The sequence below is a fragment of the Falco naumanni genome, chromosome Z (assembly GCF_017639655.2).
Source record: "Falco naumanni isolate bFalNau1 chromosome Z, bFalNau1.pat, whole genome shotgun sequence".
Taxonomy (NCBI): domain Eukaryota; kingdom Metazoa; phylum Chordata; class Aves; order Falconiformes; family Falconidae; genus Falco; species Falco naumanni.
In genome coordinates, this window is record NC_054080.1 from 56,123,710 (window position 1) to 56,139,352 (window position 15,643).

The 15,643-nt window shown below is 36.4% G+C and overlaps 1 protein-coding gene across 1 annotated transcript in view; it reads left to right on the plus strand.

Moving 5' to 3' along the window:
* The window catches only part of GLIS3 (GLIS family zinc finger 3), a 169,795-nt gene that overhangs the window by 94,398 nt on the left and 59,754 nt on the right, over positions 1-15,643 (plus strand). Inside the window, exon 4 of the mRNA XM_040578861.1 lies at positions 14,928-15,089. Coding sequence (XP_040434795.1) covers positions 14,928-15,089 — 162 coding nt within the window. The remainder of the gene's footprint in view (positions 1-14,927; positions 15,090-15,643) is intronic.

Sequence of the window (15,643 nt, forward strand, 5' to 3'; positions counted from 1 at the left end):
CAAGGCGTGGCTGCAAGAGGTTAGGCTTTCTTGTGCACATAAACTGAGTTGCAGGTGATGCAGTATGAACTGTTTGTTGGAACTGAAAGATGAACTTTGGTGGCATTAAATGGTATGTCAGAAAGCTGTAAACCCTAATGATTATCTGAAGATCATGCTGCTTCCTTAATGTGTCTCTTCTGATGTTAAGAGGGAAGAGGAAGGGGCGGAGCAGAAGCCTTGTTTTCTTTCCTTTAGTATATTTGTACTTGTTTCTTTGCACTTGGGTACATTGCACCAAAAAGAGGAAAACAGCTTCTAGAGTTTCCTCTTGCTGCTGCTTTCACTGGCACGGCATCACAGCAAAATTCTTTAACAATTTGACATGCAACATACAGGCAAGGGGATTTTCTGTCCTGAAAAAGAAGGTACCTATTTCTGGTTTTGGCATTCTCTTTTTTTTTTTTACTTTTATTGTTCTTTAGTCAGATTTTCTTCATTTTTATTTTAAATTCAAAGCATAACAATTAGATTTCAGTTAATTGTACTGCAAAGTAATGGTAAATGGTAAGCAACACTTTTCCAGCCGCTGGCCTCTTCCACTGATTTTCTCATCCCTAGATAACTCATACCCATCACCGTCAGTCAGATCTGTTGGTCATTTTGAAAACTATTTTCCTTCTGAGGCCACACCACACTGGAGAACTGCATTTGCCAGCACCTAGAATCTCATCACCATCTTCTCAGAATCACAGCTTGCTTGCTTCACATCCATGTGGCCTTCTGTCTTGCCCTTTTGAATCTGGAAAGCTTGCTCACCAGGTGGGTTTCTGCAAGCTTTCCCAGCTCTCTTTTTAGCTCACAGGCTTATAACATGTGGGAGTATTGTCTGAGTTGTCATGAATTTTGAGATTTAGTTGCAGATAGTCAAAAGCATGTTTTGAGCTGAACAAATCAAATGGAGCAAAAAAGCTTCTTTCTGCCTTTATTCTTATTACACTTCCCAGCAGGGCAGAAGATTAAAGAATGCATATTCCATTTTCGAAAAGAATTTCTAATTTATGTTCTTTCTCCATGAGATACAGGGCATTAATCCTTTCTTAAGAGCTTTTTTTTTTTTTCCCCTTCTTTTTTAAAACTAAACAAACAGGGCAAATTGAAAAAAGCTGAGGGTGCTAAGCAGCCAAGAATAGAAAACATTTACTGAGCTGGGAAATGCGTTTTGAACGTTGCTGGAAATTTGCATGTGGTTTACTTGTGGGGTAAGAAAGAAACATCCTCTGGCTTTTGGCTATTGTGATGAACTCCCACTGGTTACAGTGCAAGCACTTTCGCCTCGTTTTCCACAACTGTTCTTTTCTTCAGTCCTTCTCTCAAACTGTGAGGTGAATATTGTCCTGTGCTTTGCATGAAAGGTGTAAGTAAGGATTTTAAATACTGAGTTGTATTATTGATTTCCACTTTAACAAGGAGAAATGGGGAAGAAGAGGCAAGGCTGCATTGCTAAACAGCTCAAAGTGCGTTTCACTCTCAACTTTTGGTTGCTTAGTTTAATTTACTTATTACAGTTAAGAGTGCAGAGTCAAGGTCCTGGTATGATTTTTAGACTAAATCAGCAGAATCCTACTGTTAATGGCCTAAAGGGTGCTGCAGAGCTGTTCAGCCACCAATATTGAGTTGAGGCACTATAATTATCATGGATTGTGGCCTCAGGATTAAGAAACTAATTCTACATTCCTTGCATATCCAAAATTCCCACTCACTTTACTGGAAGCGGTGCATATTCTAGGAATATAGAATTGGGACCTGTTTATTATGACAGAACTGTTATAGTATGGGCTGGCAGTAATGCAGCCATGTTAAGGTTGTTTAAGAATTCACATTTGCTCAATTTTCATTTGCTTAAATTTTTGCTAAATAGTAACTTTTGGAGAGTTTTCTGTCCCATATTTTTTTCTGTAGCCATACAGATACTAATCTGAACACTTTTTAATAAATCATCAATTAATCTGATGTAAAACTAGTGCATTTATTTATCATTTTTTCTTTGGAGGAAAACTGTTTGGCAAAAGATGTTGCGCTTTGGTGTCCATAAAAATTGTTGTTGTTCTTTCTGAGCTAGTATTTTTGATGAATATTTTATTTATCTGGAAATGCAGCTAAGGGTTAGCTAAAGCAACAGATTTATGTCGAAGTCAGCAAACTGCTTCAGCAGAATTAGGAAGAAAACAGTGGGAAAAGTCTAAACATAATTTTCACACTTTCAATATCAAACTTCAATTTTTATTTTGCAATAGCACATTTCTTTTGAAAATTGCCAAATTTTAATCGAGTAGCTTTTCAAAGTTCTGAATTCATAAAATTAACATTATGATATGATCTTTTCTTTTCTTAGTAGTTTTGGGGTGGGTGGTCTGGATTTGAAGTACCACAGATTGTATTCTGGAGGTCTCAGACCATTCAAGTGAATGTGATACAACTGTAAACCCAAATTAACCACTTGGACTGCTAGAAAATGCTGAATATTTACTGATGAATATGGCCTTGTGTGTAACTTCTGTATGCTTTACATGCCTCCAGATAGTTAGAAGTGTCACAAGGTAACATACTTTTGTTTGCTGTTTATGTACAATTGTCAGGATTAAAATCTCCTATGAAAAATCATGAGATGAGCATTATCATGGTAGAGAGTGAGTATTATGAAACAGAGGTAGAAAAAACTAGTATGTGTTACATCTATTCCCCAAACAGATGGAAATTTAAAATTAATAATACTTTAGATTAGTATTTAATAGCATGTAGAGGATAGCCAAGTAATTAATTTAGCCAAATATCCAAGGACAGTGGGTAGCCCTAGCTATAAAGCTGCATAGATTATGTTTAAAAAAAAAATCTGCTAAAAGGCAGCACATGGAATAAAACTTTGGAATAATTTATTTAAAAGGAGATTTATCTTGGGACCACAACCCCTGCAACCTTTTGGTAACCACTGCACATTTATTATAAAATGTTATTACTGGCAGAGATAAGGTTGCTCAGCTTAGTTATACATACTCACTCCCACTGTATGAGCATATCAAGAGTAATGTTTTCCCTCTTTTCTCACTTAGATATTGGAGGAATTAATTGACAGAATAACATTTGAAATGCTATTTACAAGGAAAATGCTAAGCACGTTGGAAAAAGAAACTATACATTTCATTTAATTAGACACTGAAGTTCCTGTGTGGGAGTTGGTTACATGCCATACTCAATTTTAAAATATTACTTTTGAAAATACAGGTGTAATTTCTTCTGGTTTATGATTCAGCAATCAGTCTTTTTTGGGAAAAAATAATGGTGTGTGTGAACAGATTGTTTTAAAGGAAAGCTTCTCCAGCCTGCTCCCTTTAACTGTGCAAAAGTACTTTCTTCTGTGTGATGAAATGTTACAACTGAATAGTGATTGACTTTTCCTTAAAACAGCACTGTGGCTCTGATATTGCATCTCAATTCCTTTTTCTATTTAATAGTGAAACACCTGAATTACTCAATAAATAAAAGGAATTAAATACTCTAACAAAAGAAGAAGACTTGCATCCAATGAAAAGGATGTATGATTTCAAGTTTCCCTTATCCTTCTGAGGAAACTAGCTGAAGAAGGTTGGGAAGCTGTTCTTTGGACTTAGTGCTATGATAAGATATTTCCTTTTTATATAGAAAATATATTCTTTTTTCCAAAACATACAATTTAAAATGAAAAAAAAATCCTATTTTTAGCCTTAATTTTTTCGTAGACTTGGGATGGTTCTAATTTTCTTGTTTCTTTGTCAGTTGAGTGAGATTGGTTGGTTCACAGATGTGATTTTATAAATTGTTAATAATGTAGAGGGGGGAAAAAACCGCCAACTATTTTCCAAGAGTTTTTTAAATCTCTTTGAATGTATCTTGGTTCTGCCAGAGTGTAACAGAAACAGTCCTTTCCACGTTATGAACTGAGTGGACCATGAATGCACCATGGACTGAGTGACTTGAACTTCTCATTAATTCTGCAAGAGACATTCAAGAAACATTACCTCCCTGATGAAAAAAGGTCAAATAAATTCTGTCATGAAATTGCAAAAAAATTCTGTCCCCTGATGATGTTGTTGTTACATTATGGAGAATCAAAGACTTTTTAGTTCTTGAAATCATGGTGTGCTTCTGTGTATACCTATGAGACAGATTACTCAGAAAAAGGTACTCCTCACACCATTGCGAACTGGAACAGCAGCACAGTTTAGTCCTCTGTTATTTTAGCAATAAAATACTCTGTTTATATGTGTAAATTAAAATTGTGCTTATATAAGAAGTTACATACAATTGAGCCAATTTGTCAGGAAAAAAAAGTGCAACAGGTATGTAGATGTTGTATTAAAACTAAGAGAGCTGCCTTTTTCAGTATATTGTTTGGTGCATTTTTCCAGTGAACCTTGAAATTCTAAATTCAAGTCAAGGTTTTGCCAAGCATATTTCTTTCTTCTGATGGTGCATTGGGCTTTTCTGTGTCAGGCACTTTAAGTTGAACAGCACGTTACATAAACAAGCAGCCAAATAAATCATGCCTTGTGCTTTTGCTTTAATAAAACCTCTTTAACATGGCCCTTTAGTAAGTTTGTCAAAATTGGAGCTTTCTTTTGAGCTCTTTTTTTTTTTTCCAGGATAACTTAAATACATAATTTCTTTGGTCACAAAGTTAGTGTTTATAGATGAACTCTACTGTACTTTAGCATATTTTCTCTAGGCAAGTGCTACAGTCATGGAAGGTCAAATGGATCTCTTACTGCCTATTTTGCTCTTGACAGTGATCTATATGTCTTTTTTCAAGTTAAAAAAAACCCCAAAACCCAAACAAAACAAAAAAAAACCCAAAACCTGTAAGAAAAAGTAATTTTGGCTCTGTAAACAATAGTTTACCAAGAAAGCCCATGCCAGATAGCAGCTGGCCTGGTGTCCATGTGCTGGGGGTAGAAAGAACCTCATACTGAGGTCTTTAAAAAGCTGTGCTAAAGTTTTTAAAGTGTCAGCTCTGAGCTGTGTACCATAAATGTGAGAGGTAACCAATACTCTTGTCTAGAAGGTTGTCTTGGTGGGTTGTTTTTTTTTTCTCTAATTCCGTTGTGTCTGTGAAAAGTGGCAATCAAGTGATTTATTTTCAAATAACTGTAAGAAGAAATGCTCCAATAGTGTTTGTAGAACAGCTTGCATGTTTGTTTGCATTTTTCAGTCCCAATTTGCATGTGTGTAAATGGGACAGACTAGGATATGATGGAATAGAACAGAATGGAACATTCCTATTTCTATTCTATTTCTATTTATAGAAAATAGAATGAATCATGAATAGTAATTTGGACATGGCATTTGGTGAGGAAGAACCCACTAGACTCATGTTTCTTTCCCGTTAGGGCATTTCAAACCCATTTGGTTTCACAGGTTCACTGATCTCTTATTCCTTTAACCCCCTAGAGTAGTAGAGATCAAAATCTAGTCCTTTGTGAAATTTGCAAAGAGCAAAATGGTCTAAACCAACGGGTGCTTCTCAGTGAGAATATGATTTACACTTCCTCATCTCCATGTTTGAAAGCCTATGGTCTCAATTTGTAACATATCTCTGGCATGAGATCCTATGGAGGTCTGAACTACAGAAATGCTACATGTTTGAATTTGTGTTGGAGGGGAAGATAATATTCTTGCATATATTTTTTTTAATACCTGCAAGGAAATAGCTGCTTTTTTACTTGACAAAAGGTCATTTAATTCTTGCAAGTTTACTGGAAGGAAGAAGTGTTCAAATCTGGGTGACTTCTGAGGTTTGGTAATAATAGTAGCTGCTTTACCAGTGAACAATTTTAGAGCCTTGTTGACTTTTAGTAGAGAAAGCTTCATGAATACAGATGGTGACCTCAATTACAAGAGGGTCACAAACAGCCTTTTAGAAAAGCCAAGGAAGAATAGAAAGAAAGGAGAAAATCCAGAAAAAATCAGCAGTACTGTCTTCCAAAAGGAAGCAAAGAAAGAATTCCCAAATTGTCCGTTCTTCCTCTAATGGTTACTGTACCATATGTTTTTTGAATCAGTAGCAGCTGATGTGTTTGGTAACAGTTTCTTTTGAAGGGACTTGTCATAATATTTACCTTCTCTACAGTAACAGAAATAGCTTCCAAGGCTGAAATGGCCATGCTTACTAAAACTAGTGAAAACAAGAGACATTTCCATGGTGAGTGAATCTCTTGACACCATTATTTCAGGGGATGGATAACACTCAATGTACTGTGCTTCATTTCAGCTGAGGTATTTTTGTCTTTAGGCATGGTGAAAGTAAGAGTACGTGGTGTGGTGCAGATTTCTAGAATGTGAGAAGTATGAAGATCTCCAGATTACTGAAATGAAAAGGAGAAATAAGCATGCTACATTTACCAAGAACACACAAATAAAAAGAGCCACCTGTAAAGACAGATCTCACAATAAAAAGAGAATTGTGGGTTAGGATAGTTCCTTACCTGTTTTATTCTTCCACCTTTTACTGCAATTTGGTGGTATCCTTAATTTACTGTTCCTGTTTGTCCTGCTAGAACCAACAGCAGAGTGTTCTCTGTGAATACTAATCTCCTTGGAAAGGACATTAAAATTCAATTTTATTGATAAATAATCAGTCTACATATGGAAATATGCAGCCAAGTGTGTACAGTATGACTAATAAAACAAGATTTTGTTCAAAGAGAATGCAAGAGACTAGCCTGTCTAGTGTGTCTGTCTGAAAGAGTAGCCCAGTTCAATTTCCTGTATTTTAACCAATGTGTACCTCTCTGCTCTGCATTAATTATCTCCTTTTTTTCCATTGACTTCAGTGCATTTTTCAGTTACAGTGGCAGTATAGAGCTCTTCTTACTTAAAATCTACCCAGAGATGGATGTATTAGAAAACTGCAATTGGATTGGGATATAGTTTATTAATCTTGTTCTATAAACACGCACACACAAAAAGCATTATGTGCTCCTTAGTCAAAAGCTCTGAAAATAGGAGCCTTATAGCCATAGGCAATAACTAGTCCAGTAAGTCTTATGTCTGACTCATAATATGAACTTTCTGGTACATAAATTGAATATAGTAAGCCTTTTAGTTTTGAGTAGGAAGTACAAAGAAGATAAATAACAATTTAGGCTTTGCCATGGTCTGTAATTATCTTTTGTTTGCATTTATACTTAGGCAGTGCTGGATTGTAAAATTTTAATGGAATCTACCAGAAATACCTGAAGTGAGGATACTGTAGTAGAGAAAACCTTTTATATGAGGGAAAAAAAGAAAGTAATTACCCATGGACTTGGACCAATTGTTATTGAATGGCTGGGAAACATGCATTTACTATAATTATGTGCAACACATAAACATACTCTGTCATTATTTACTGGAGCAAAGTATTCCAAGACATTGTACCATTTCATAAGCTTAACTGTAAAATCAGAAAATAAATCCCATCCTTTGCATATAACCACTGTGCATTTACCAAAGCATTTGGTAACTGTGTCACAAAATGTATTCTGTTCAGACAGAAATGGGTGCATTATAATGAAGTGCTGCTCTGATTGCTAGGTTTCTCCCCATTTGAACATTTGAAGGGTTAAAAGCACAGCACTTCTACATGAAACAAACCAGGGCTTTTAAATCTCAGGTGTGGCATGCAGCCTCCTTGTTGGTGAGCACCTCATGTTAGCAGTTTGAATGATGTCTGACACTAATTATGTGTCATTCACAAGACTGCCAGGCAGGAGAGTCTGGGGGAATAAAAACCTATTTGAAAGATATTCACATGAGGTCTTACTCTCAATTTTCTGAAAGCCCTTACATCTCTTGTAGAGCAGCACCTTGCTAGTGCTGTTGAAGAAGGGAAATGTTTTAAAAGACTGTTAATTAATGCTTGAAATGCATTGTTCTTCTTTGAAAGCCATATAAAGAACAGCTTTTACATCTTTGTGATAAACGCAAAGCTGGGAAGAGATGTTTTGTCCTTTTCATACCACCTGCCTTGGTTCTGACACAGAAGAACCTACCTGGTCAGTGTATCAGAGCACTTAAAATTGATTCACAGGTGGATTGCTAAATAATTAATTTGCCCTGTATCTGCTAATAAATCTTTTTGAAATGCTACGTGACTGCTGAACAATTCGAAGATTTGGTTTGAGGCCTTATGTATATGCTACCTTGTGGGTTTTTTCCTCTCTATTTTAGGGATACCATTCCCTCCATTGATGAATGTCCATTCATGTATAACAGCATTCCCCAAAATTCAGAAATGGCTTATATTTTCATTCAGATAACTTTCTCCAAGGTTTAGGATTTAAAACTCTTATTTGTCATGCTTATGGTTAGTTTATGGATATTACTAAAGTAAGGAAGTCAAGCAGCTTGTCAAAGTAATCTGAGAAGGTAACTTGCTGTTGCCAATGGGATCAGGTCCATGTCCAGACAGTACATCTGTGTGAGGCAGGGGCAACGTTTTAGATTGTTCTCAAGCAGGCGGACTCATGCCAGTTTGGATCTTCTGGCACGTGTTATATCAAGTCATCCCACTCTGTTTCCAAAGACTCAGAAGACTTTATGAAACATTTTGGAGTCCTCCTTCTGCTTCGTAGAGTCCCACTTGTTTCATTTTCTTCTCCCCTATCTCTATCAGCTCTTTCAGGGAGCATGTGTTACCAAGCTGTTACTTCTAGAGTCTGGGATGGAAGAACGAAAAGGGAGAAAACTACTACTTTGTTTCTGTATCGATATTTTACTGAAATAAATATTAAATACAATTGTAAATTATAAGTAGATTCAGATGTGTAATCACAGGCAGATAATACAGTTTCCAAAGGAGGTCTTGCACTGAATTTTGTCCCAGTGCTGATGGGGATCATTGTGCAATGGAATATAAAATGCTGCAGGTGAAATGCATACAGTTCTCTCTGACAAAGACAGTGTACACTGTAATTAGGTTTCTCCAAGGCTTTTAATGTTTGAACCACATGACATTCTTGAACCTTATGTGGAAGGAGATCTCTACGACTACATGAAAGGAGGTTCTAATGAGATGGGTGTCAGTATCTTCTCCCAGGTAGCAAGTGATAGGATGGGAGAAAACAGCCTCAAGTTGCACCAGGGGAGCCTTAGATTGGATATTAGGAGAACTTTCTTTACCAGAAGGGTTGTCAAGCACTGGAACAGGCTGCCCAGGGAAGTGGCTGAGTCATCATCCCTGGAGGTATTTAAAAGGCATGTAGATGTGGCACCTAGGAACATGGTTTAGTGGTGGACTTGGCAGTGTTAGGTTTACAGTTGGACTCAATGATCTTAAAAGATCTTTTCCAACCTAAGTGATTCTATGATTTTAATTTTTTAATTAAATTCTATTAGTAGGACATAGATAAGAACGCCTCACTTGTTCTCAAAATATGGCTGCTAAGTACGTAAACTTTGTGTATTTAACAGGAACTAGCAGAGCTACAAATGCTGAGGATATCACAGTTACAAATGATCATTGACTTTGCTGAAGTGCTGTGTTACAAAAACTGTAAAACAGCCAAATGCAAAGCAGTACAAGCAGGAATGAAGACATGTAGCTTATATTTACAAGATGAGAAATTGTGCGTAGCAAAAAGTGAGTCTTAAGTAGAAATTCAGTAACACCAACTGTAATGAAAACCCATTGTAAAATGCCATGACTTAAACAAGGCTAACATCATGCTTGAATGAGTGAAAAAGAGGGTTTGATTCAGTAAAGTCACTTTACCTGAATGCCTAGAACTGGTGAGACTACCAGGTGAATGTAGTGGTAGTCAGAAGAGGACCACAGAAAGTATCAATGGAAAACCAAACCATATTGTGTGAAGAGTTTTTAGAGTATGCATCTATGTAATCATGAGCAATCAATCATGGATTAATGTAGGTTAGACATGGGTTATGTAACAAGGGAAGAGCTAGGTCTGATCTGAACCATACGTCTAAAACTGCTGTTTTTCCTACCTGTACGGGTGTAGTGGGGAAGGCCCAGTCCTACACTGTTATGATGCCATGTGTCCTTGGACCAGAAGTAGCATCCATTGTGCTTAATGAAGAAAAGGCATGGAAGGTAGAGATGTTGATTTTTCGATACCTTTCCATGAAAGCATGTTTGCTAGGGTGAAGCCTCTTACCTTACTGATCTCGTAAATTCCGGGAGGAATTTCTCCCCTCTGATATGCATCTTAGTTTCTGGGTGCAGATTTTTCTTCTTTTTGCACCATCAAAGGTTCACCATAGGTTAATAAGTCAAACAAACTGGTATTCTACAATGGTATAGAAATGTATTTGAAACATGTGGGTTCATACGTGGGGTTGGGTTGGCTTCTTCAAAGTCAGTTTGGCAGAGACTGGGACAGTTCTTCACCTTTCCATCAAGCTTAGGTCACAGTTAATTTTCTGATATCATTTGGGTGTACTTCAACCTATCAGTTCCCTATATCACAGCCTCCTGGGGGGTCTCTGTCTCTTCTGCTTCTTGCCTGAGACATGTATTTTACTGAAGAACAAAATGTATTCGGTCACTGAAGTATCTAGGTTTGTTACTGAGACTGTGTCGACAGTGGGTAGCTCTTGAATACACAGAAAGCCATCTGTTGCATTTAGTGGTTATGGGAAAGCTGATGTTTAGCAAAGACAAATTTAAAAAGGAAAAACACCCCTCTCCCCATAACCTGAGAGACAGACCAGATTGGGACCATGTAATGAAATGTATTCATTATAATATCCCATTAGTATTTCCCCACACACAGTAACAGACTAGGGAAATGCTTATCCTTCACACTTAGAAGACAAAAGATGATCCTCACCTGAATGCAATGTTGCTGAAAAATATTTGAGGATCACTGTATAACTGATGCAAATTAAAAAAGATACTAAAAGCCTAAATGTGAGAGTATCAGTATAAGAGAGTAACATTATGTTGTGCGTTGGATTAAACAATACCATAAAATCAAATACTGCTCAGGTGTCAGTATTTCTAATAGTATTAAATTTTATTTGTTTTGGTTTTAGAATAAATTTCAAAGTAGGTCTGAGAAAGCATTGTTCATCTGAGAAAGCAAATAATTTTATATAAAAAATATAAATATATATATAAAAATATATTTTATATATAAAAATATATATATAAAATAAAATAATATATAAATATATATATAAAATTATTTGGGAGGAAGTTAAGTGACTTGATAACAGAAAATACCGAGATTCAGAAGTTACCTCTTACATTACTTATGACGTTAATATAGCAGAAAAAGGCAGAAGAAAATACACCGTTTGGATATTGAAGCAAAACAGATTCAGATAGGAAAAAAGTGAAGGTTTTTGATACCAGATAGTATTAGGGGATAGTTGGATTAAGAAGAAGCTGGGCTGTCTGTCATTAACTTTTAAAATCAAGACAAGATACTCTTCTGTCAATGGGTCAGATCTCAGACAGGTATTGTCTGAGCGAGGTCTTCAGTCTTTGTTACACTGGTGATCAACTCAGATAATCAGAGCAGTTCCTTTTACAAGTGAAAACTGACAAATTTCTTACACAGTTGGCCACTGAACATCTGCTGCTAACGTAAGTATTCACACAAATTACCATGCTGTTCCTACAGCCTAAGAGCCTAAATGTATCTCATAATGAAGGTTGCCGCCTCATGCCAGACAGGGCTCAGAAATGCACGGTCATGCAGCAAGGCTTTACTTGCTGTGCAGGTTATTTTATATAAATCGATGTAATTATATTGTGATTTTACGGGATGGCTGCCTGGTACACTGAACACCGTCTCTGTGTATGCGAAGATGAACAGTACACTTAAAAGAACACAAGTGTTTTAAGTCATAGAACTGCTTTTGCTTTTTATTGACATGCTTTACTTTTCACTGTAAATGCTGTGTTTCTAGCTTTTGACAATTATCCTTATAAAAAGATAGTAAACATGGATATGGACACTCCAGTGTATATGGTTTAAAAAAAACTCCCAAGTTTTGGAAGTACAGAGAGGACATTTTCTTTATGAGCTACTTAACAGTTTCAATTTGCATGCAATAGTAAAGATAAAAGCTCAGTAACTATGATTTTGGTATTGCAATTTAGGAACAGTTTATTATAAAATTAATTCCATATAATACTTTAAAAAAATCTGGTTTAATCAGGAGTATGTTTAAAACTATTGAACAGCTTCAGAATGCCTGATGTGTGCCATGTCCTTAAGGGACTAGTTGTAATGTGTTACATCCTCCTCTTCTACCACAGTTAATAATTTTGAAACTACAAAGAGTTCCATTTCAAAATACAACAACCATCCACCTGACTTTTTCCCCCATAGGTAATCATGTCTTCTCTGGAATACTTTTCATTGAAATCTGGTTATCAGCAAAGAATATATGTTCTGTGTTGTTGGAAAGAATAGTTTTTCATTCCCTTATCTTAAGCATCAGAGATTCCCAAGGCTTCAAAAAGTCTGGCGTTTAGAGTAAACATTCATTAAGTGTTGTGTAAAGATGGTCTTTCTAATAATACAGGCTTGTAGTTCCTGTGTTTTGCTAGCGTGACCTTTTCTGCAATATACGACTATATGTAGCCGTGTGAGTATGACACACATTAATTTAAGGCTGTGGAGGAGAGAAAGAAATTCAAATTATCTTATCTGCTTTTAAGTTATGGTCAGCAATGCCAGAGTCATCAGAAATCACAACTTTTAAACCTGTAAGATAACATTCCCCAGTTCTGCTCAGTGAAACATTTTTTCCCATTTAAATTGAAAGCTAATTTTAAAATCATGTAAACAATTATTTAAATATGTTGAATTTTGTTTGCATGACTGAAGATTCATATTGAAGTTTAATAACTTGTGAAATAAAAAAATGAGAAGGCCTGCTTTTAGAACTTTTTCAATAGGCTGAATTTTATCCTATGAAATTGAAGTTTGCTTAAGATATTTCAATCTGTTTCTTACTTCTGTACAGCTTACTGTCATTAGAAAGGGTGGCATTTCTTTTATGAATTTAGTAAGAAATAACAACTGTCTATATAAGATGGGCTAATCATTAGTTTTCTTTGTTATTTTAACATGGCTGCTCTTGAATTACTTTGCTTTTCAAAGACCATTGTTATAGCAGACATTTAACTCATGTTTTTTCTGCTTTCTCCACTCCTTACATTTTCCTAAAAAAATGTAGTATTTTTTTCCCAGGCAATTGTAAGAGATATGTCTTTTGTTTTATTTTGGTTTGTTTTTAATTTATCCTAGAATGTTCTCAAATAATAATTCCCTAAAAGTAAAAGTATTTATACACCTACAACAGTGTTTTGCTTGCATACTAAACCTTCATAAACATAAAGGAAACACTGTATGTACAAACATAAATTAATGTTTAGTGATGAGAACTGGGTAATCTGAAAAGGACTGCCAGTTTGCTTTGGATAAAGGGATGGGATATAATTAAAAAGCTTCATGGTTAAGAAATTTTCTGAAATTGATATGGGTGAAAGATAAAATTACAGTTATGATGTAGTGGGGGGTGGTTCATCGCCTTTCTCAAGCTTTAGATTCTTAAACAATATTGCTGTTTTATAGGTAACACATATTACACTCTTCTTTGAGGTTGTAACTCTGTATTGCATTAATACAACAACCTTTAAAATTAAGTAATGACAGTTTTATATCCTGTTTTTTCTCTTTTTTGAGGCTCTTACAGATTTGTAAGAAAGGCATGCTAATTATGCTCAGTATTACATCACTGTTTTCCTACCTGTGTTTTTGTAAACATATATGCACTGAATAATTTATTATAAAATTTATTTGTGTTATTCTAACATCAGTGAAAAATGGCCTGTTTTTTTTCAAATGAGTGAAATGCTTAGGAAGAGAAATGGTGGAAAATTTCATGTTAGCATTAGAAATGTTTGACATCTCTGTTATGCATTATTATTTTTGCATTTTATACAAGAACTGCAAACTAGCATGCTATGCAGCGGATGCTTTAGATGTTGCACAGTGGAATATGCAGCAGTCGAAGCTAATGAGATTAATTGATCTTTACCGATAGAATTGAAAAAGCCTGTACTTCTAACTAATATTCATAAATACTTTAGCTGAAATCAGATGTGCATTAAAATGCTGGCGTCAATTAGAACTGATGGTTTTTAGTTTCCCTTAGGATAAAGTATACTATGGGAACATGACAGATGAAGAACTGGTTTTCTGCTCTTATAAACGTAGGTTTCTCTGCTGATGCAGTACTTGATTTTGTCTAGAAATACGGTGCCCGATGATTCTTGGTTATCTGTAGGTATTAAATCCAGTTCTGGTGGGCTCCCATTACTTTTGGTACCTCCATACATTTACTCATGACAGAAAGGGAATTTTTTTTACTCACCAACAGCAGGGCAGAGCAGACTGACATTTCCCTGCATGATTTTGTTGTTGCTTCACAGGTTAGGCTGGTACTTCTGGGAGATGCTTTTGTTTGGCTTAGTTGCTAATACCCAAACAAGCCCAGAGCTGAGATAAGGGTCGCTAGTGCAGGACCTGAGAACCTTCCTGTGTGCTGTTGGGAGCATCAGCCAGGGCTGTTTCCCAGATGGGCTGAGTGGTGCTGCACTCTGAGCTGACTGGTCCCTTTGGGTCTCAGTGTCCCATCTGTAAAGTGGGAGCAGGACACAGGTTTCTAATTCAGCCATGTACAGGTAGGATAAATACATGCTTTTGGTGTAAATGGTTTAAGCCCTGCAGTAACGCCTGTACTGAGAAGACAGGCTTTCCTCAGCTCTGGAGAAGCATCCAGCCATAGCAGTCTGGAGGTCTCTGAAAGTCCTTTCAGGCGCCGGTGTGGTGTTTGTTGTTGCAATTTGCAGTGTGTGCTTTCCTTTCAAACAATTTCTTTCTCTTTTCTAGTTTGAGGGTTGCAAGAAAGCCTTTTCCAGACTAGAAAATCTCAAGATTCACCTAAGGAGCCATACGGGTGAAAAGCCGTACCTTTGCCAGCACCCTGGCTGCCAGAAAGCATTCAGCAACTCCAGCGACCGTGCCAAGCACCAGAGGACACACTTGGACACTGTAAGGAAGCAGAAGCCCCACTGTGGTCCCCTCTCTGTTACACCGTGTGCCCTTTTCCTCCAGCTTGGTGGTAGCAGGTGGCCCATAATCTTAGAGATAGAAGGGAGAAGTGTCTGATAAGGCTGTTCAAGCTGTTTCAGAAGTGACCCAGTAATATAAGCATGGATGAAAGATGGGCCAAACTAGTTGATAAAAAGGCTACAGCTCCACGAGCTTTGCTGCAGGTAGAGGCAGTAACTTTCTCCCACTTAGGTGATTTTAGGGAACCTGAAGTCACTCTGAAAAGATGCAGAAGCCACCTGTGATAATAACTGATTAATAATAATGATGATGATAATAATAATAACAACAAAAAATGTGATTAACTGAGTTTTCTCTGCCAAAAATTCAGTTAAGCTTAAGGCTGGAGCATGTACCAGCAGGTCAAGAGAGGAAGAAGAATTTTGTAGATCTAAAAATTTTTGTGTCAACATATCGTTGCTTCTGAATTTGAGTCACAGCTGAAATTTGTTTAAAACCTTCTGTTTCATAACAAAAGATTGTGTTTCATCAGA